This window comes from Lepidochelys olivacea, assembly GCF_965140295.1.
Source record: "Lepidochelys olivacea isolate rLepOli2 genome assembly, chromosome: 6".
NCBI lineage: Eukaryota > Metazoa > Chordata > Testudines > Cheloniidae > Lepidochelys > Lepidochelys olivacea.
In genome coordinates, this window is record NC_140416.1 from 10,688,711 (window position 1) to 10,710,227 (window position 21,517).

The following is a 21,517-nucleotide window of genomic DNA, read 5'->3' on the forward strand; positions in this document are numbered from 1 at the left end:
GCCTGCTGTCCTTCACCAGCCAGGAAACTTGAGTCCAACCCTCAGATCATAGCCCTGTGCTCCCCCAGCAGAGGCTGAAACTCAAGCAGAGAAGATCTGGCATTTCGTCCCTCCAGACCTTGCTCGGCCTTCATGCCGGGAGATTTCTCAGTCCAGATCTGAGCCACCCTATCCACCATGTTACATGGAAAATCCTCTCGGCAGGACACAACTGGATTAACCCAATGGAGATAACTGAATGAGCCCAGTCCCCATGTCAAGCCCTCCCTCTGGGATTTGCACCATGGCTTGCCGGAGGTAATTAAATCCTCTCTGGCCTCTGTTACAGCCCTGGCTGAGTTCCCTTCTAGTGGCTGATCACCAGTCAGATCTATTGGACCCAATGTCAGGATTCCCTGTGCTTTCAAGCCTGCTGGTTCTGAGCAGCCTCCTGATACTGTCTCTAGCTTTGAGTTCTCAGCACACTCCCGGGATGCAGATGTCCTCTCTGGTGCCCATTTTGGCATGTGAGATCCCACAGTCATACTGCCCTCCACCCCGAGAGCAGTGCTGAGCCCCCCAGGCCTCCCACCTGTAGTTTATGCATGCTGTCCCCAGAGCTGTGCACTCAGAAGTTTAACTCTTAGAGGACACATGGCAGATAAAGCAAGGAATACAAGCTTTGCAAAGGAAGTTCTTAAACACAGACCCTGTAGACAGCACAGGAGAAATTCAGATGTAGACAAAACAATGAACATCTGAATGCAGTTCACCACCTTCACCTCCTTGGAATTCTCATCCCTCCTGAGAGTCCTTGGGGCTTTAGCCAGTGTCCTAAAGGAACAGCAAGTTGCTTCTTGCCCCGATGCCTCCAGCCATGTCTTGTCTTTCTGGCAGTGAACTGGCTCTCCTTCCTTAGAGAGCCGGTCTCCTTTAAAAGCAGATTTTTCCTGACACCATGTCAGGTGGTCAGCTGGAGAAAATTGCAGCTCTTTAAGTCGTGGGCTGAGATTGGAGAGCGGGGAGAAGGAAGAAATTCCAGCCTCCCTTCTTCTCCCCCTAAAAAGTCTTTGGGAAGAGGTAAGTCCATTCAAAACCCTATTGTTCAAACAGGGAAATCCACTCACTGCTGATGGGGCCAGAGGGCCAGAGCAGCCTTGATTGCCCCATTTCCCAAAACATAGCTTCCTCCTCACACACCAGATGGATGATCTAATTCACAAGGACCATTACAGTCACTAATCGTGGTCATAACACCACAGCAAAAGATAACTGGACACAGACGTATTCCCTAGAGCTGGCTGGAAAATGGAAATCCCTTTCCGTGGACAATGTCGCATATTTGAAAAATTTCCATTCCAGGAGGAAAAGACAAACATGTGACATTATTTGCAGGAAGGGATCTCAAGTAAAATTCCTTTGGAGCTTTTCAACTGCCCCTCTGGAAAACACTTGTTAGTTTCTGAAAGTGAAACTGACAAGAGCCTTCCCACCTAGCTGCAACAGATGAAGAGCCCCACCACTCACCCTGGCACCTGGCTCTGGCAGCACAGCCACTCAACCTTCCTGGTTCCCCCATCTCTGAGAGCCAGAGAAGCAGAGAGGCAGTCAGGGCATTCAGCCTCCTCAGCCCCAGAGCTGGGGAGGAGGTAGGGAGGCTGAGAGCTCGGGCAGCACAGAGTCAAGGCACTACAACTGGGCACCCCCTCTGGGATGGCTTTTGTCAATTTCACATTCTGAAATTCAGATAAAATTCAGGCAGTGAAACTGACATGAGTCTTCCAGGCTGGCCAGCCAGGGAGATGTCCTGCTGAAAACTCTGGACTATGCAAAAAGGGCATTTTCCCACAGAAAGTTTCCGAGCATCTTCCCCAAAACCCCACAGCTTCTGCAGGAGATTCTGGCCATTGTCAGCCACAGGCCGCTGGTGCCACAGTGCTATGAGGAGATGAGGCTGATGACAAGGGCATACAGGAGTCCCGCTCACTCCCAGAGGCAGCCATTCCTTCCAAGGCAGGGCTGAGACATGTTGCCAGGGCTGTGTGAAGGAAGTGTGCCTGTCACACAAGAGTGAAAGCATCTTGCTACCACCTGCCCTTAGCATGAGGGAGCTTTGTCTGTGCCTGGTGGGGGTCAGCTCCCCAACTCCATTAGCCACAAGCAACACAATCACTCCCCTCTAGACCTCCCAAGCCCTGCAGGCTCTCTATAGGCTAGCAACAGGCACCCTCCAAGCATCCCACTGGAGTGCCCACCCCCTGGCCCTCTAGACACTCACAGACTTCACCAATCTGCTACTTCCAAAGAAGCCATATGGCCCAGCTTATCAGTTCCACCTCAGACCACCACTCTGCTCAATTCACACGACTTCAATTTGTTTATAGTGAAATCAAATACAAGTTTATTTACCAAAGCAGAGAGATCCAAATAGTAGCAAGTGGAAGTACTGGAAACAAATGACTACATATAAAACAAAATCATAACATGCATTCTAGAGCCTAGACTTAATTCACAAGATACTCTCATGTCTTGTAGAATATTGCTCACCCAAAATCCTTGCAGAGTTTTATAGCCAGGCTGGCTGGGACCCTCCTTTCATGAGAAGAATACAGTCAGTTGGCCTCCTTGGTGAAGAATTCAGCGTGTCTCTTGCACACCAAGATATACCAGCCAATTCTTTATCTTTATTCATCAACAGGCCACCCCCACCCCTGCTGCTTCTTTCTCCCTATAGATTGCCTCTCTTGTACAGCCTCTCAATTCAGACCTGGCTAAGTTTGCAAATAGACATCCACTGAGAGGCGCACAACACACAAATGGCCAGACAGGGAAATAGGTGTCTATTACCTCCTGTCTGAAAGGAACATCTCCGAGGTATGTCACTGCCTGGTGATCGGCCTTAACTCCAAGACCTTAAGAACATAATTTTTATTATAGATACATGACTCTTTAAATATTACCTGTATGTACATTTCACAATGACTGTGACAATCAGTAGGCTACTGGCTCTTGATAGAGACCTCACATGCCACCCTTCGGTGAGCTATTATGCAGGTAGCCAACCCAGGGAATCCCTATGCTGCCCTGTGCCCTCTGCCAGCTGACATCAAGGGCTCCCTGGTCACAGGGCACATGCTGTATACAGAAGATATACTGGGGATACAGAGGGGCCTTCAAGTGCCCAGGGCTGTGCATACTTCATGAAGATACAGAGTAATTCACATTATTTTCTCCCTGCGCATGGTCTCTGTCTCCGGTCCATGTTGTCTCTCTTACAGGCACCCAGATCCACAGAGGTGGACAGATCCTCCCTCTCGCCGCCCCCTTTCCTCCCCAGCTCTGGGAAACAGGCCAGAATGGGAGACTTGGGAAACAGGAACCCTCCCATACGTCCACAAACAAACTTCCTGTCAGTGCAGAGCTGCCAGAATGGCAATGAGTTCCTCTGACAGGCTCCCTGCATTCCCGCCCACCCTTGGACTCTGGCCAACAATCTGGGGAAAGCTGCCAAGGCAGAGAGAACCCGAGGCTTGCACAACACAACACACGGCGTCCCACCAGCCAAACAGCTAGGCAGAGTAAGTGAAGGCAGTGGGTCAGCCCCCTGCATTCCCCCTGACAGACACTCACTGAGGCAGGGAGACCCTGGGGATGGGGGGCTGTGGGGAGTGGGAGATCCCCAAGGGGCTGGGGGGAGATTGTTAGATTGATGGGGGAGAGTGGGAGATCCCCAAAGAACTGGGGGATGATTATTAGATTGGGGGGGGGCTGTGGGGAGTGGGAGATCCCAAGGGGCTGGGGGGAGATTGTTAGATTGATGGGGGGGGAGTGGGAGATGCCCAAGGAACTGGGGGGGCAATTATTAAGTTGGCAGGGGGCTGTGGGGAGTGGGAGATCCCTGAGGAACTGGAGGTGATTGTTAGGTTGGGGGGTAGGGGGAGGGGAGTGGGAGATCCCCAAGGAACTGGGGGGCAATCGTTAGATTGGCACTTGCATTGTGGTAGTTTTGAATCCATCAAGAGTTCTGAACAACTGGAGTCAAAATGTGTCTCTGCCAATTTCCTTCTCTCTGTTTTTTTCTGAGTCCATCATTTCATTTCTTCCTCCATCCTCCTTATTCCCCTGTGTGCTTCTCTCTTCCCCCTCCCTTTTATCTTTCCTCTTCCTCCTCTGCACCTCTTACTCTATCCCTACCTCCCATAGGGAGCTCGCCCTGGGATCTGGTCTCCTAAATACTTTGTCCCCCCTCCTCACTTTTTGTCCTTCCCTTTGTTTCCTTTTCCCTCCCTATAGCTTTTCTACTGTATCTTCCCCTCCACACCAATTCTGTTTTTCCCTCTCTCACTCTCTCTCTTCCTGTAAAAAGAAAAGGAGGACTTGTGGCACCTTAGAGACTAACAAATTTATTTGAGCATAAGCTTTCATGAGCTACATCCGATGAAGTGAGCTGTAGCTCACGAAAGCTTATGCTCAGATAAATTGGTTAGTCTCTAAGGTGCCACAAGTACTCCTTTTCTTTTTGCGAATACAGACTAACACGGCTGTTACTCTGAAACCTCTCTTCCTGTTGTTTCATTTCTCACGCTCTCCCCCCTCCCCCCATCTCTGTTTGGTTCTGTTGTTTCCCAGGCCCTGCTTTCTCCCAGCAAATGGAGGGTGTCCTCCTTCCCTGCTTTGGCCTCCTCTCTCTAACCCCCACCCACTCCCTTAGCCTCATCCCCTGGAATTTCTTCTCCCTTTGCCAGGGCAGGGGGAATGTCAGGAAGTAACCCACATGCTTGGCATGGAGCAATCTTTGAGTGTGTCCATGCTGCTGTCAGAGGTCTGACTGCAGCGCTGTGGCATACCCACACTAGCTTTCATCGAGCTAGCGTGGAACAAAATTGCAGTCAAGATGTGAGCTGTCCAAGCCCGCCCTGGATCCTAGGGACCTACTTGTATTGCTAGTCCACCAGTCTTCACAGCAGTCTACCTGGTGCGGGGCTATTTGCCCCATGACTCCTTTCCCACTCCCTGAAGCCTACAGCCTCATCACTTCCAGGTGCCTGGGACGTAACAGGGGCCAGGATCTGTCCCCACAGAATGCAGCCACAGGACTGGCCTCAATGGCCCCTGCACTGCCTTTCAGTGGAGCCTGTGATTTGCCCCTCCCCTAGCTTCTTCTGGAAACCCTAAGGGGTAAACCACTGGGATCATTGTACATCGAATATCCATGGGACTTCTCCCTGGGGATCCCATAGCAAGCAGACCCCTAGGATCTCCCCTGGGATCCCCCTAGTTAGCTCACCCCTGGGATCTCTCCCCTGGGATCCCCTTGGCCAACAGGCCCCTGGGATCTCTCCCGTGGGGTTCGCTTAGCAAACAGGCCCCTGGGGTCTCTCCCCTGGGATCCCCTTGGTGAACAGGCCCCAGGGATTATCTCCCCTGGGATCCCCCTCATGAGCAGGCTCCTGAGACCTCTCCTCCAGGATTCCCTTAGCGAGCAGGCCCCTGGGGTCTTTCCTCTGGGATCCCCTTAGTGAGCAAGCCCCTGGGGTCTCTCTCTGGGATTCCCCTAGCAAGCAGGCCCCTGGGGTCTCTCCTCTGGGATCCCCTTAGCGAGCAGGCCCTGGGGTCTCTCCTCTAGGAGCCCCTTAGCCAGCAGGTCCCTGGGATCTCTTCCATGGGAACCCCTTAGCGAGCAGACCCTGGGATGCCCATAGCAAGCTCCCCCCTCCTCTATAGGCTATTTGTCTGAAGGGATTCCCCAGCTAGGAAGGAGTCGGCTGTCCCATTCCATTGGCAGGAAGTGGAGGATTCTCCTCTGCCTAACTCCCGCAGTGGGGAGCTGCCATTCCTCTGCCCCGGCCTTGTCCTGCTATTGACCCCAACTTCCCCATTCTCTCCACAGCTGGCACCGAAATGGCAGCAACAGTGACAGAATCCGGGGGGATGAAGGTCATCACAGAGGTCATCCCGCAGACTGACCCCCGGGCTGCACAGCTGGACTCAACGGCTCCACAGCCCAGCTCCTCCCAGGTCAAAGGCTTCAGGAAGGCACAGCCCAAGGCACTGGGGGTGAGGGTCTGACATCTCTGCTGGATGAACGAAGGGGAACTGAGAGTGACCCACCCCCACACAGTGCACTTAGTGAGGGGCAGCGGGGCTCTTCCCCTTGGGTCACTAGGAAACTAATGGACTCTCCTTCCCTTCACTTGCAAGGATGCTGTGGGTGAGGCCTAGAGGAGCAAGAATTAACTCTTCACTGGGTGTGGGGGGGGGTGGCTTAGAATTGGAACCCGCGCCCTGCACATTCAGCCCTTGCCTGGCTGCTGAGATGGCCCAACAAGGGGCTCAGCTAGCACCAGCTGAACTGTAAGCGTCACCCCCCACTGGACGGTCACGTAGCCCCTTGCATCCCTAAAGATTCCACGCTGCAGCTCCAGCCACTGAAATGCAGCCACCTCTGGGGTGACACACAGCAACTGTGCAGCAGCCATATGCAAGTGAAACAGCGGGAGGGAAATTTGAGGAAGGCAGTGAGTAATTCCATGAGCCAGGATGCCACATCTAACCTCCCCCTTTGGCATCTTAAAAGACCATGTGTGACCTCAGTTTTATCTCTGCTCCAACAGGCAAGTGCCCCACTTACCCTAGGGAGCAGGTCTGGACCTAACCCCAAGTGAAGAACCCCCCTATTGCATCACCAGCCTCCCACAGTGCTATTAACACAGCCTGAGCCCCGTTTAGCTGGCGAGAGCTGGCAAGAGCACACCACGGAGTGCTATAGCTGCAGGGTTTCCTAGCTTAACAGCTTCCTGGCATTCAAAGGCATAAACATCTCCCCGTATGCCCAGAAAAATGCTGGCCAGCCAGACAATGTAAGTCAGAGAGGATTATCTCCATGGGAGGATTTTGGTGCCTCAACCCAGCTGATTTCCCCCATCTGCTCTCATTCTGCTGATAAGTTTAGGTCCTGGGGCTAACCTAAGGGCTGCCGCTGAGCATGTGTGTCTCAGACACTGTGGGTCATCAGGAGACGAGCTCCTCCAGGAACGGAGATCTCAAGAGGCGATGTGAGAGGAGTCGCAATTTGTTCCCCGGGTGGGGTGGGGGGAGAGAAAACAGAAAATAATGACAATGGCAGCAGTGAGGATGCAGCTGCTGTTCATAACGGTAGTGGGGATGGTAAAGACGATGGTTAGCATTGATGGTGGGGGTAATGGCAGTGATGATGTTGGCAGGGTGATGGGGTGATGGTGATAATGTTGGTGGGGGTGGTGGGAGTGATGATGATAATTGCAGGGTGATGGGGTTGTCAGAGGTGATGGTGGTGATGATGTTAGCCGGATGATGGGGTTGATGATGTTGGCAGTGTGATGGGGTGATGATATTGATGGAATTAGTGATGGGATTAGTGGGGTTAATGGTGAGGGTGATGAGGTTGGTGGGGCTGATGGCAGTGATGATGTTGGCAGGGTAATGGGGTGAGGAGGTTAGTGGGGGTGATGGCGGTGATGGGGTTGACGGGGTGATGGGGTTCGCAGGGTGAGGGGGTTAGTGGGGCTGATGGCAGTGATGATGGTGGGGGTGATGAGGTTGGTGAAGGTGATGGCAGTGATGGGGTTGGCGGGATGATGATGGTGGGGGTGATGATGTTGGCAGGGTGATGGGGGTGATGTTGGCAGGATGATGTGGTTGGTTGGGCTGATGACAGTGATGATGTTGGCAGGATGATGGAGTGATGGGGTTGGTGGCTGTGATGACATTGGCAGGGTGATGGGCTGATGGTGGTGATGATGGTGGGGATGATGAGGTTGATAAGGGTGATGGCGGTGATGGGGTTGGCGGGGTGATGAGATTGGCAGTGATGATGATGGTGGGGTGATGATGTTAGCAGGGTAATGGGGTGATGGCGGGGTGATGGAGGTAATGATGTCAGTGGTGATGGCTATGGTGATAACAGTGATGCCATAGATCATGGTAATGCTGCTGCACATATTGTGTATAAGTAACACCAAGCTCCATCTCCTCTTCCCCTCTAGGCCATACAGATCGTATCTGGTTTCACGCAGATCTCCTTTGGGATTGCCTTGATGGTAACTGAATTCCCAGCCCCAGCCCTCACTGTGGCCAGCGGAGTCTACTTTTGGATCGGCTTCCTGGTAGGCACAGCCAGCTCCGGGAGTGAGAAGCTCAGCCCTTTGATCCAGTTTCGGGGCGGCACGGGGGTGTCTCAACAAATTTGCTCTGGGATATGCCCTGAACTCTGGCACAGAAGGCAGTGAGCATAGCCAGGCAGGCTTTCAGAATAACAGGGAGTGTGCTATGCACTGAGCCCTTGGGAGGGGCGGAGAAGGTGGTGGTAACCCTGCAAATGCTTTCAGGGTGGACTCACTCCCCCTAGGATGGGTCCGTTTGCTCAACCTGTGGCAGCTCCATCGGGCCCCCCCATGGTGCAGGGTCACGGCATGCAGATGTGCAGGACCCTGGGCCAGCATGCCATCATCAGCGCTCACACACATTTTGGGATGCAGGCCTGCAAATGAGGCTCATGGAAATGTGGGCGAGACCCCTGAATGCTGGGGCAGACTGGCAACCCTACCCCTATGACATTGCTCTGCCCCAATCCTGCCCCAGATCAGATCCATCCCCCCACCCCCACACTCCTCAGGCTGGTGTGAGGGTGGGGTTCAGTCTGTTAGTTTTCACCCCACAATCACCGCTCCGACGGAGAGGCCCCAGCTCTGGCAGGGAAGAACTCTCGGATATGATGGAAATTCACCCCTACATTCAATCAGGCTCCACTGTGTGTACACCCCAGTCTGGGAGATGGTGGATATTTGCCTCCCGCCAGTGGCTGCGCCCCATAAGACACTACTGAAACTGATGCAGCCATCAGCAGGGGACTAAATTGGCCCTTATTCTTAGATCAAGAGGCTCATGCAATTCTCTCTCTGAGTCCCAAGCTCAGGGTCAGCTACCTGTGCATAAAGAAAAGGAGTACTTGTGGCACCTTAGAGACTAACCAATTTATTTGAGCATAAGCTTTCGTGAGCTACAGCTCACTTCATCGGATGCATACTGTGGAAAGAGTAGAAGATCTTTTTATAAACACAAAGCATGAAAAAATACCTCCCCCCACCCCACTCTCCTGCTGGTAATAGCTTATCTAAAGTGATCACTCTCCTTACAATGTGTATGATAATCAAGGTGGGCCATTTCCAGCACAAATCCAGGGTTTAACAAGAACGTCTGGGGGGGAGAGGGAGTAGGAAAAAACAAGGGGAAATAGATTACCTTGCATAATGGCTTAGCCACTCCCAGTCTCTATTCAAGCCTAAGTTAATTGTATCCAATTTGCAAATGAATTCCAATTCAACAGTCTCTCACTGGAGTCTGGATTTGAAGTTTTTTTGTTGTAATATCACAACTTTCATGTCTGTAATCGCGTGACCAGAGAGATTGAAGTGTTCTCCGACTGGTTTATGAATGTTATAATTCTTGACATCTGATTTGTGTCCATTTATTCTTTTGCGTAGAGACTGTCCAGTTTGACCAATGTACATGGCAGAGGGGCATTGCTGGCACATGATGGCATATATCACATTGGTGGATGTGCAGGTGAACCAGCCTCTGATCGTGTGGCTGATGTGATTAGGCCCTGTGATGGTGTCCCCTGAATAGATATGTGGGCACAGTTGGCAACGGGCTTTGTTGCAAGGATAGGTTCCTGGGTTAGAGGTTCTGTTGTGTGGTATGTGGTTGCTGGTGAGTATTTGCTTCAGGTTGGGGGGCTGTCTGTAGACAAGGACTGGCCTGTCTCCCAAGATTTGTGAGAGTGTTGGGTCATCCTTCAAGATAGGTTGTAGATCCTTAATAATGTGTTGGAGGGATTTTAGTTGGGGGCTGAAGGTGACGGCTAGTGGCATTCTGTTATTTTCTTTGTTAGGCCTGTCCTGTAGTAGGTGACTTCTGGGAACTCTTCTGGCTCTATCAATCTGTTTCTTCACTTCCGCAGGTGGGTATTGTAGTTGTAAGAATGCTTGACAGAGATCTTGTAGGTGTTTGTCTCTGTCTGAGGGGTTGGAGCAAATGCGGTTGTATCGCAGAGCTTGGCTGTAGGCAATGGATTGTGTGGTGTAGTCAGGGTGAAAGCTGGAGGCATGTACGTAGGAATAGCGGTCAGTAGGTTTCCGGTATAGGGTAGTGTTTATGTGACCATCGTTTATTAGCACTGTACTGTCCAGGAAGTGGATCTCTTGTGTGGACTGGACCAAGCTGAGGTTGATGGTGGGATGGAAATTGTTGAAATCATGGTGGAATTCCTCAAGGGCTTCTTTTCCATGGGTCCAGATTATGAAGATGTCATCAATATAGCGCAAGTAGAGTAGGGCATACAGGCTTTAGGCTTCTGTCCAACTGTCAGGGAGGCAATGGATCCAGGTGGTGACATGGAGGGAAAGCAAATCCTATCTGGAGAACTTCACAGCTACCCTGCCATACGGAAACGCCCAGCAGATTGCACTGTGGCTCTGGACAATGAGCCTTTGGCTTCTGAGAATTTGGGAAAATCCCAGCTCCTCTGGGCTGCTTTGCAGTGGGATAAAAGGAGAGGGAGTCCCATGAGATGGGACTTGAGAGCCTGTGAGACCTCAATCCCACCATTAATCTCCCGAAACCTGAATTTGGGTCTCTTTACACCTCGATCCTAGTGACAATCTCGTGTCATCTTCTGGGGCAGGGCTTTCATGGCCCATAATCCTGTGGGGTTCATTCCACCCAGTTCCAACGTGTGCGTGATTTTGAGTGGGATGGGAACCTGCCGATAACTCTTCCCCATTTGCTGTTCCCTGGGCAGCTTGTGTCCTCGGGATCCGTGCTGGTGGAGACTGAGAGAAGAGAAAGCATCTGGCTGGTAAATATCTTCCAAGCATTTTCGTTCATGGGAGTGGGACTGGTGCGTGGCTGCACTCCAGCTAGCCACAGTGGCTGATGGCACCTAGGAGGCCCTACGTAGCCTGGATGCAAATTTCAGAAGCCCTGAGCCTGCTTTAACTCAGTCCATTTCTACACTGCAGCTGGGAGGTGGGATTCCCAGCTCAGGCATGTGAACATGCGCTAGCTCTGCAGTGTGGCCATGGTAGCATGGGTGATGGCCCCGAGTACAACCCTGTCCAAGATCTTAAGTACATACTCAGGTTACCTGGCTCGTGCTGTTGAGGCCAGCACCGCTAGTTTTAGGTGTTAGCTTGAGCAGAGCTTGCATGTGCATGTCTACCTGAGCTGGGAGTCACACCTCCCAGCTGCTGTGTAGATGGACCCTTACACTAGGGGCTGGGATGTGTGAGGGTGGCTTTAACCACATTTGCCCAACCCTCTCCATTCCTGCATCCGCCTGAATGAAGATTTAGGCCCATGGACTTTGCTGGGAGTTGATGGGGCTCTGAGCATCACAAAATGGGGCCCTAGGACTCTAATACCACAACTGCATAATGATTCAGCCCCATCACCCCCTGCTGGACCAGATACGCTGTGTCCTCCAAGGCAACGTGCTCAGACTCCATATGACCAGCACGGGAAGTCCATTCCAGACCCCAGAGCTGCCCCACGTAGGCCACTCAGCCACAGCTGTTTCATCCCATGGACTGTTGGCTCAGGTGCCTCAGCTGATGGGCCCTTAGAGATTACACCCATATTATAAATGTGCCATGAGGATGGCTTTTTAGTTAAGGCTTTGGCCTGGGCGGTCTAGAGAGCTGGCTTCTTTTCCCAGTCCTGCCAGAGATTTGACCTCAGGCAAGGCACCGAATGTCTCTGTGCCCCATTTCTACACCTGTAGAGTGGGAGGCGGGAGACGGGGCTTGTAACAGTCCTTTCTGCCTAGTCTGTTTGGACGGTAAGACCTTTGGGGTAGAGATGCCTTTTGCTGTGCCCATGGGGCTCCCATCGCACTGGGACACTGATCTCGGTGAGTGCTGTAACGATTGCAGATGTTGTGCTCTGCTCTCCTCTAATTGGCTGTGATTGATCCAGGTGAAAGTCTGCTACATTATCAGCGGCCTGGTCATCCTGGCTACCCTGGCGGCCATGATCATTCACAGCGTGGAGATGGGCCAAGACATCCCGTGGTGCAGCATACTTGAGGGCAACAAAATGACCCTGCTGAACTGCTCCCAATCTGTCTACGTGGGTACCTCTTCCACGCCGCCTGCTCCTGCAGCAATCCACAGCCTCTTTGAAGGGGTCTGACTGGGTCTAGCACTTCAGGGGACCTGGGATCATCCCTCTCAGGACCCACTGGCTCCGCAACATGGGAATAGAAACTCAGCAAGGGGCAACGAATCCATCTGTTCACCTGGTTGGGGGGGGGGTTTCAATCAAACAAGAGCGGTGGGAAGCTGTAGTAGTTATTCACTAGACCAGGGTGGGTCAGGAGACCTCAGCTCTGTCACTGACTTGCTCTGCAACCCCACTCTGTGCCTCAGTTTCCCCATCTAGGAAATGGGGCTAATAGTGCCTTCCTCGGGTGGGTTGGCCATCAGAATGTTTGTGAAGCCCTTTGAGAGGCTCAGATGCAAGCGGTGCTGCCAACTCTTGCAAGTCTATTTGAGTTGCACAATATTTGGTGTTTTTCTTAAAGTCCCAGCTCCTGGATTAGGCTGATTAGGTGAGACTCTCAGCTGCTGTTTAAAACCAAAAAAAAGTAAGGTTCCTCCAGCCTCCTGGCTGTGGGGAACCAAAAGGCAAATAAAATGAACCCCATGTTTGTTTTTATTTCTGTTTTAATCTCATGATTTTTACACCAAACTTGCAACCCTTTGAGGCCTGACTCATGATTTTTGCTTGCTTGAGACTGGCAATAAGTAGGGTGAGGTTCTTTTATGGGGTGCCTCCACAACAGCAGCATTGCCCCAGAGCTAGGTGGGGCCCACACTGAGATCTGCTACAACTCAGCACCCTGAGATTTAAAGAGACCAGTCTTTCTTTGGCCGGCCAGTATAATGATACCATCAGTATGTAGCCCGGAATGGGGACTGGATCACCCAGGAGCTGTACAGCCTTATGGGAGGAAGCTCAGGAGTGGGTGTAGAGTCAGTGTGTGGGTGTTATGGGTCCCCATAGCACCTGGTGCACAGCAGCTACTGGCTCTTTAGCTCAACCTGTAAAGACTCAATAATTTAGGTCTAGGGGTCCCCGGTTCAGTTCCCCAAGGGGCTAGCCAAGATGGTGGCTGATCCCCTACAATATAAAGTGACTGCTTGTAATTTTAACACCGTTTCCAATACACCACACTCCAGAGGCTCCCTGGTGCGCCAGCCAAGATGGCAGCCATCACAATGGTCGTAGTGAGAGGAACAGTACAGAGACTATGCTTTTAATGCGTGGCCTTTACGGGGCCCATATTGTGCCATGATAAGCTGCAGCCCCCTTGGCCTGCCCCGATCCAACACAATGCTCCCCGCTTCCCCCTTCCTGCCCTCCATCCTGTTGCCAAACCCCCTTCCCTCAAAAATGCTAGGTGGATCACTGAAATCTACCTGGGACACCATGGGTGTGACCTGGCCCAGGGCCCTGCAAAGCTATGAGTGTCTCTGGTGAGCTTCACTGCCCCAAGTGAGAACAAGGGGCAGGAGAAGAGCCAGAGATGAAGGAGGGACAGGGAGCTAGACTCTGAAACAAGATAGGCTCTGCCCAGCTCAGCCCTGGGAGGAGAAGGGATTCCCTTTGGCTGTACTGGGAGAGTCACTGCCTAATGCAGCCAATTTGAGTCCTAGCTAGTGCCACGCAGGACCCAACACATAGTATGTCTGTCCACTGGATGGCTGGGCCCCCTTGCCATGCCCTGCCCCCTATCAGGGCATGTGCAGAGAGGAGAGCTTGGGCAGTCCTCACCTGCTCGCTGTGTAGTAATGACACTTCCCAGCTGGGGGACAGGCCTCCCCTGGGGCGAGGTGGCTCCATGCAGTGGGATTGCTGGATGACCTCACCTGGGCTTTCTTCCCCACAGATTCTGAGTCACGGGATTAACTCAGTGTTCATCCTGCTGTGCCTGCTGGAGCTGTGCACGGCCATCGCCGCCCTGGTGTTCGGACACAAGGCCATGAAACAGCAGCACTACACACGGATGGTGAGGCTGGAGCACAGACACACTCCCTGCCGCACAACCCTGGAGCAATTGCGCGCAAACCGTGCTCCTCACCTCGGCCTGATCCATAGCCCATTGACATCAGCAGCAAGACTCCCATTGCCTTAGCCCTGGAGAGACCTCCTGCCTCATTGCTCTGACAATGGAGCCACCAGCTGAGCCCTTATGGACGTCAGTGAGGGTTTGTCCAGAGATTTCAATTGGAGCAAGGTCAGATCCCCTTGACCCCGTTCCTTGGGGAAAGGGGAATTCATTGCCCATGTTGGACCAGTCCAGCGCTTTACCTCTATGTTGATCCACCAATGGATTCTAATCCTGCCCTGGATGAACCACTGTCAGAAAAGGCAGAGGAGGGGAGGGGTCGAATGCCAGTTTTCAGTGTGATCCTGATGAGATGGAAAGGTAAATTCTGTTCTCTGATTATTCCCCAGGTGCTGTGATGGAACAGAGGCCAGCTCTGCTCCTCCCACCCCCAGGTGCACTGAGAACATGACAGAGATTTCCCACACTGGAGCCACAGCAACATGGACCCTTGGCCACATCTTCACTTTCCCAGGCAGGATGGCAGAGGGAGCAAACTCTGAGCCCCAACATCTCCTGCAGCCCACCTACCCCCCGTTCTGTGTCTAGGGGATAGGGGCGAATGCTGAGCCAGACACCACTATTCCTGAGCCCCCCAACTGAGAGATGAGAGCAGCTTTAACGCTCAAACTATCCCCTGACTTTCCCCAGAAACTCTCCTGTCTGTAACCTACTGCAGCCCATGACCTCTCTCAGGACCCTACTCACAGAATCCCCTCATGGACTCTGACCCCTGAACTTCCCCCCTCCCTCCTGACACTAGCAGGCAGGAGTTAACTCTGATTTTTTGCACCTCAAAGCCCTCCCCTGACTCCCAAACGCTCCAGCCTGTATGGGGATGGTGAAAATAAACTGACCCCCACACACCTTCCCTGGCCCCTCAAACTCGCCAATCAGTAATGGGAGAGGAGATGGAATGAGACTGAACCCAGGGCCCCCTCTCCCCTCAAATCCTCCTATGATCCCTGGAATTCTCTGCAACCAGAGCAAAAGACAGCAAACTCCAAAGCCACTCCTTCCATCCTGCTCACGCCTCTCCCCCAGTTCCACAAACCCTCCGGTCTGCACAGGCAAACAAGATGGATGGGGAAAGCAGTGGGAGTCAACAGGATTATGGAGTAGAAGATGACCTTTTTCTTGGTCTTTGCCCCCTGGTTCCCTCACACAACTTAATTGCACCAAGACAGAGAGTGGGGGTCTGTTTAATTTTTTTTATTTGTGTTGCAGTAAAGGAGTGCAGTAAGCCAGGGGCTGTAGATAGAAGGTAACAGATTTTGTATATATACAGATATATAACAGATATAAACACGTCTATTACGTGATGGAACATACAGGGCAGCGCGTGATATAAAAAAACCAAACCACTAAAGACATGATACCCTGATTGTCCCCAAACAGAGCAGTGATGCCATGATCTCCATGTAAATGCCACATTCAGCCCTCATGTAGCTCCTGATGTCTTCGGCTTCCACCAAGAACTTGGCCCTTTTGTCTCCTGAAAATCCTCACTTGTTCTCCCTTCATGTTGTATTATCCATCCAGACCACATGTTTTATGGACCAGCCCTTAGCACTTGTGTTCTTTGCTGATTTCCAAGTCCTTAGAATGATTTCTTCAGCCACTGCTGATACTCTCAAACTACATATTTCTGAGGGGAAGTCAAACCCTTAGCAGTCTTCAGGACTTATAGAATAAAGTTCTTAGGACTGCCAGGGTTACTGCTGTTTAGAATCACATTCACTCACCCCCTAACTTCTTTCCAATCTTCTTTGGCTTTATGGCAGCTCTTTCATTCTGAGGATCATGTCATAAAAGAAAGATCTTCTCACTGATCCCCCTTCACTTCCAGTATCCCAGTTGTCTTCCAGTACCTCACCTCTCCCATTGCTTGGATCTTAAAATGTCTCATTTTGTAACCTGCCAGGAAGGATTCAGTAGGCCACAGTGGGAAAGTCACACCTCTAGGGCTATATAAATGTATCAGGTTCCCTTCATACCTCCAGCAAGAATCCACCTCTTGTGTGTATTGCCAGGTTCATTCTACTGGGTACCATGCAAATGCTAAAGATGATTTTTTTTATTTTTTGCTATATTAACCTGAGCTTACAGTATTATTATAACAAATGTTCCCACAGAATGTTATGTCTATCTACATCCCTATCTGTCCATTCGAAACCAAGCTTACCTCTCGAATTTGAGAAGTGGTCGCTAGAGGTTAGAACCTTACCAGTCTGGATTCTGAGTGGTACTGACTAGAGCTGGTCAAGAATTTTTCAGCAAAAAAAATTTTTTTTTGTGTGTGTGGAAATGCCAATTCACTGAAACCAAAATGGTTTGTGGGAAAAGGGTGGTTTTGAGGAACTTCTTGTTTTGAAAAATTTTGGGACAAAAGAGTTAGAATTTTATTTTTGAAACAAAAAAAATAATTTTTTTCAATGCAAAACTAGTTTTTGTTTAGAAATCTATGCTAATGATAGGGGGGGAAAGTTAATTTAAAAAGATAAAAATCAAAATTAAATGTTTTGATCGATCGAAACTAAAAAAAATTTCAGATTTTTCAGTTTGCAAATTTTTTTGAGATTTTGACATTTCATCCCAATTTGGGCCAAGAAAAATCTCAAAAATTTTATCCAGATGGGAACTGTTTTCTACCCAGTTTTACTACTCAGTACTCACAGTTCTAGTTGACTGCACTGGGCACTGCAGATATTCAGTGCCGCTTAGGGTCAGCTGTTAGGCAATGACAGCGGAAAAGTATTATATAGACCGGATCAGAACACCAGAATTTGTCCCATGGATCTTTCCACAGGAAAAATTGTGTTTTGAAATTTTCCCATTAGAAAATGTTGGTTTTCTGTGGGGCATTTCAAAACAAAATTAGTGTGGTTTTTTTTGCTTTAGTTTTGAAATGCCACTTTGAAACAAAACAACAGAGATTTATTGTTGCATTTCAAAATGTAGATTTGAAATTAAAAATTTCAATGTATTTCAATTTAAACTTTCATTTCAGCTTTTGAAAACTGGAGAAAATGGGGTAGTTACCCTCCACTCCCTTTTTTCACTTTTTCCAGTGAAGAAAAATGGGGAACAAGTTGAGAAAAGTAAAAATACAATTAAACACTTGTTCACACTTTTTTTCAGTTATAAAAGAAATTACAAATTAGAGAAAGTAGCACTTTTAATGACTTTTTAAAAAAACTTTTTTCATATCTTTTCAGTTCAAAAAAGCTAAAAAGTGTGAAAGAGCTTTTCACTTTTTTAACTCTTCCAAGTTGGAAGAAGTTTAAAAAAGGGAGCGGGGGGGGGGGGATTTCAACAACTTTTTTTGCTTCCTCCATTGAAAAAAACAAAGAGGAGAAAGTCACTGAATGAGGAACTTCCAAAACATCCCCAAACCCAAAGGAAAAAACTGAACTTTTTCAGTATCCGAAACAAAACAACATTTTAAGTCAAAAATTAAAGAATAAATGTTCCTTTAGTTGTGGAATGTCAACAAAAAGGCTTATTGCAAAATGTCACTTCAAAATACCCTGGACATTTATTCCTTAGGAAAAGGCTTGTTTACATAAGAAAACTGACCAGAATAATTATTTCAGAATAGCTCCTCATCTGGACATTCTATTCCAGAATAAAAGTCACTTTACTCCAGAATGTGCTTTCAAAATGGAGTAACTTATTCTGGAATGAAATCACTTTTATTCTGGAATAGAGCGTCCAACTATTCTGGTCAATATGGTGCTGACAAACTGTAACATAAGAGAATCAAGAAAGTGGTGACAATACAAACCGCTAAACAGTTTTACATACACCAGTACAGAGGAAACTGGGTGAACTTCTCTGGTCTATGTTCTATAGAAGGTCAGACTAGAATGGTCTAATGGCACCTTCTGGCCTTAACAGCTATGAATCTCAATCTCTGGAAAATGAGGTCCATGGGACACTCTGCCTTGTTTAAAATGGTAAACGGGCCAGCTTCAGGATTCTGCTTAGAGCTCACACCTTTTCTTGTATCAATCACACAATGAATGTCTTTTCTGCATATAACCAGCACATGGCAATATCAGCGTTAGCGCTGAAGAGAATAACTGTATAATGCTGCTGTTCTGAACACCTGTGTTCTCATTTCAGTATATACCAGCCTCTCCCCGTGCAATTCCCTTTTCAGATTAAAAGTGATATCATTCTGTGAAATGCTTTGTTCCTCCTTCCCAGCGATGGGGGGAGGTGGCAATGGAGGGAGAGAGAAAGAGGCATGGATGAAGGTGGCAGGGATGGAGGGGAGGGAGGAGGTAGGGATGGAGAGGGTGTGATGTTCCCCTCTGGTGTTAGCCAGACCGGTGATCTGCTAGTCAATCCTTGACTCTGAGAGCCAGCCTTACTCTGCTCTGCTGTGAGAACCCCCACACCTGAGCTGTTCACGCACAGCCTCTGGCATGGCAGCTGCTCCTTGGATTGTGCAACCAAATTACACTAGCCAATATCTCCAGTCCCAGATACAACCCTAGGAACCTCCATCTTGCAGAGTTCAGTTATACCCGCTGGACACTGCAAGCTTATAGGAGTTTGTCAATTTAACAAAGAAATTGATATGCACCAGGCTTGTTATCCCAAGGGGAGTCTCTGACATGCTTCAAACCAAACGCACTGCTTCAGAGAGAATAAATAAAAAAAATGATTAACTACAAAGATAGATTTTAAGTGATTATAAATCAAAGCATGACAAGTCAGATTTGGTCAAATGAAATAAAAGCAAAACGCATCCTAAGCTGATCTTAATGCTTTCAGTGTCACCATAACAATGGGGGCCAGGGTCAGTTTTGGGGGGTTCCTCCCCGTTTCAAGGAAGTGTCAATGTCACACACTGGCCTAGCAAAACAATACACTGTGTGCCCCTCACAAACATGGCAGACATCGGGAAGGGGGGGCCTGAGAGCCCATCACAAGTATGGCGGCTGGGGTAGAGGTTTGGGGAGGGTTCCCTCCTTCCCTTTCCTGTAGGGTTGCCAGATGTCCAGTTTCTACCAGAACGCCTGGTCGAAAAGGGACCCTGGCAGCTCTGATCAGCACTGCTGACTGGGCTGTTAAAAGTCCACTTGGCATCAGCAGGGCAGGCAGGCTACCTGCCAGGCTCTCTGCATATCCTGGGAAGTGGCCAGCATGTCTCGCCAGCTCCTAGGCATAGGGGTGCCCGTGGGGGCTCCGTACACTGCCCCTGCCCTGTGCACCGGCTCCACAGCTCCCATTGGCCGGGAACTGCAGCCAATGGGAGCTGCGGGGGCAGCGCCTGCAGACACAGGCAGTGCATGGAACTACCAGTGGCCGCTATTCTGCCTAGGAGTCGAAGGGACACGGTGCTGCTTCCCGGGAGCCGCCTGAGGTAAGCACCACCCTCACCCCCCAACACTCCCACCCTCTGCCTCAGCCCAGAGCCCCCTCCTGCACCCCAAACTCCTCATCCCAGCCCCACCCCAGAGCCCACACCCCAGCTGGAGCCCTCACCCCCCCCCACGCTCCCACCCTCTGCCTCAACCCAGAGCCCCCTCCTCCACCCCAAACTCCTCATCCCAGCCCCACCCCAGAGCCCGCACCCCAGCTGGAGCCCTCACCCCCCCCCACGCTCCCACCCTCTGCCTCAACCCAGAGCCCCCTCCTCCACCCCAAACTCCTCATCCCAGCCCCACCCCAGAGCCCACACCACAGCTGGAGCCCTCACCCCCCCCACGCTCCCACCCTCTCCCTCAACCCAGAGCCCCCTCCTCCACCCCAAACTCCTCATCCCGGCCCCACCCCAGAGCCCGCACCCCAGCTGGAGTCCTCACCCCCCACATGCTCCCACCCTCTGCCTCAACCCAGAGCCCCCTCCTGCCCCCCAAACTCCTCATCCCAGCCCCACCCCAGAGCCCGCACCCCAGCTGGAGTCCTCACCCCCCCCCACGCTCCCACCCTCTGCCTCAGCCCAGAGCCCCCTCCTCCACCCCAAACTCCTCATCCCAGCCCCACCCCAGAGCCCGCACCCCAGCTGGAGTCCTCACCCCCCACATGCTCCCACCCTCTGCCTCAACCCAGAGCCCCCTCCTGCCCCCCAAACTCCTCATCCCAGCCCCACCCCAGAGCCCGCACCCCCCCATGCTCCCACCCCCTGCCTCAGCCCAGAGCTCCCTCCTGCCCCCCAAACTCCTCATCCCAGCCCCACCCCAGAGCCCGCACCCCAGCTGGAGTCCTCACCCCCCCCCCACGCTCCCACCCTCTGCCTCAGCCCAGAGCCCCCTCCTGCACCCCAAACTCCTCATCCCAGCCCCACCCCAGAGCCCACACCCCAGCTGGAGCCCTCACCCCCCCCCACGCTCCCACCCTCTGCCTCAACCCAGAGCCCCCTCCTCCACCCCAAACTCCTCATCCCAGCCCCACCCCAGAGCCCGCACCCCAGCTGGAGCCCTCACCCCCCCCCACGCTCCCACCCTCTGCCTCAACCCAGAGCCCCCTCCTCCACCCCAAACTCCTCATCCCAGCCCCACCCCAGAGCCCACACCACAGCTGGAGCCCTCACCCCCCCCACGCTCCCACCCTCTGCCTCAACCCAGAGCCCCCTCCTCCACCCCAAACTCCTCATCCCGGCCCCACCCCAGAGCCCGCACCCCAGCTGGAGTCCTCACCCCCCACATGCTCCCACCCTCTGCCTCAACCCAGAGCCCCCTCCTGCCCCCCAAACTCCTCATCCCAGCCCCACCCCAGAGCCCGCACCCCAGCTGGAGTCCTCACCCCCCCCCACGCTCCCACCCTCTGCCTCAGCCCAGAGCCCCCTCCTCCACCCCAAACTCCTCATCCCAGCCCCACCCCAGAGCCCGCACCCCAGCTGGAGTCCTCACCCCCCCCCACGCTCCCACCCTCTGCCTCAGCCCAGAGCCCCCTCCTCCACCCCAAACTCCTCATCCCAGCCCCACCCCAGAGCCCGCACCCCAGCTGGAGTCCTCACCCCCCACATGCTCCCACCCTCTGCCTCAACCCAGAGCCCCCTCCTGCCCCCCAAACTCCTCATCCCAGCCCCACCCCAGAGCCCGCACCCCCCCATGCTCCCACCCCCTGCCTCAGCCCAGAGCTCCCTCCTGCCCCCCAAACTCCTCATCCCAGCCCCACCCCAGAGCCCGCACCCCAGCTGGAGTCCTCACCCCCCCCCACGCTCCCACCCTCTGCCTCAGCCCAGAGCCCCCTCCTGCCCCCCAAACTCCTCATCCCAGCCCCACCCTCACTCTCTGCCTGGTGAAAATGGGAAAGTGAGCAAGGTTAGGAGAGAAAAAGGGGGGAAAGGGCGAGTCCTCGAAAAAGTGGTGG

At 51.9% G+C, this 21,517-nt stretch overlaps 1 protein-coding gene across 1 annotated transcript; it reads left to right on the forward strand.

The window, feature by feature from the left end:
- The first annotated feature begins 3,435 nt into the window (after nt 1-3,435).
- LOC311521516 (membrane-spanning 4-domains subfamily A member 15-like) lies at nt 3,436-17,358 on the forward strand. Its single transcript, XM_084629845.1, has 7 exons — nt 3,436-3,557; nt 5,870-6,036; nt 8,004-8,123; nt 10,820-10,876; nt 11,995-12,147; nt 13,970-14,089; nt 14,539-17,358. Exons 2-7 carry the CDS (start codon nt 5,881-5,883, stop codon nt 14,545-14,547), a joined length of 615 nt encoding a protein of 204 aa, XP_084485971.1. The 5' UTR covers nt 3,436-3,557; nt 5,870-5,880; the 3' UTR covers nt 14,548-17,358.
- The last annotated feature ends 4,159 nt before the right edge of the window (nt 17,359-21,517 follow it).

Bases quoted from the DNA above. Each gene is read 5' to 3' on its own strand.
- LOC311521516 (XM_084629845.1), top strand. From the start codon at position 5,881: ATGGCAGCAACAGTGACAGAATCCGGGGGGATGAAGGTCATCACAGAG. The intron at 6,037-8,003 runs GTGAGGGTCTGA...CTTCCCCTCTAG, and splicing joins CACAGCCCAAGGCACTGGGG to GCCATACAGATCGTATCTGG. The intron at 10,877-11,994 runs GTAAATATCTTC...TGATTGATCCAG, and splicing joins GAAGAGAAAGCATCTGGCTG to GTGAAAGTCTGCTACATTAT.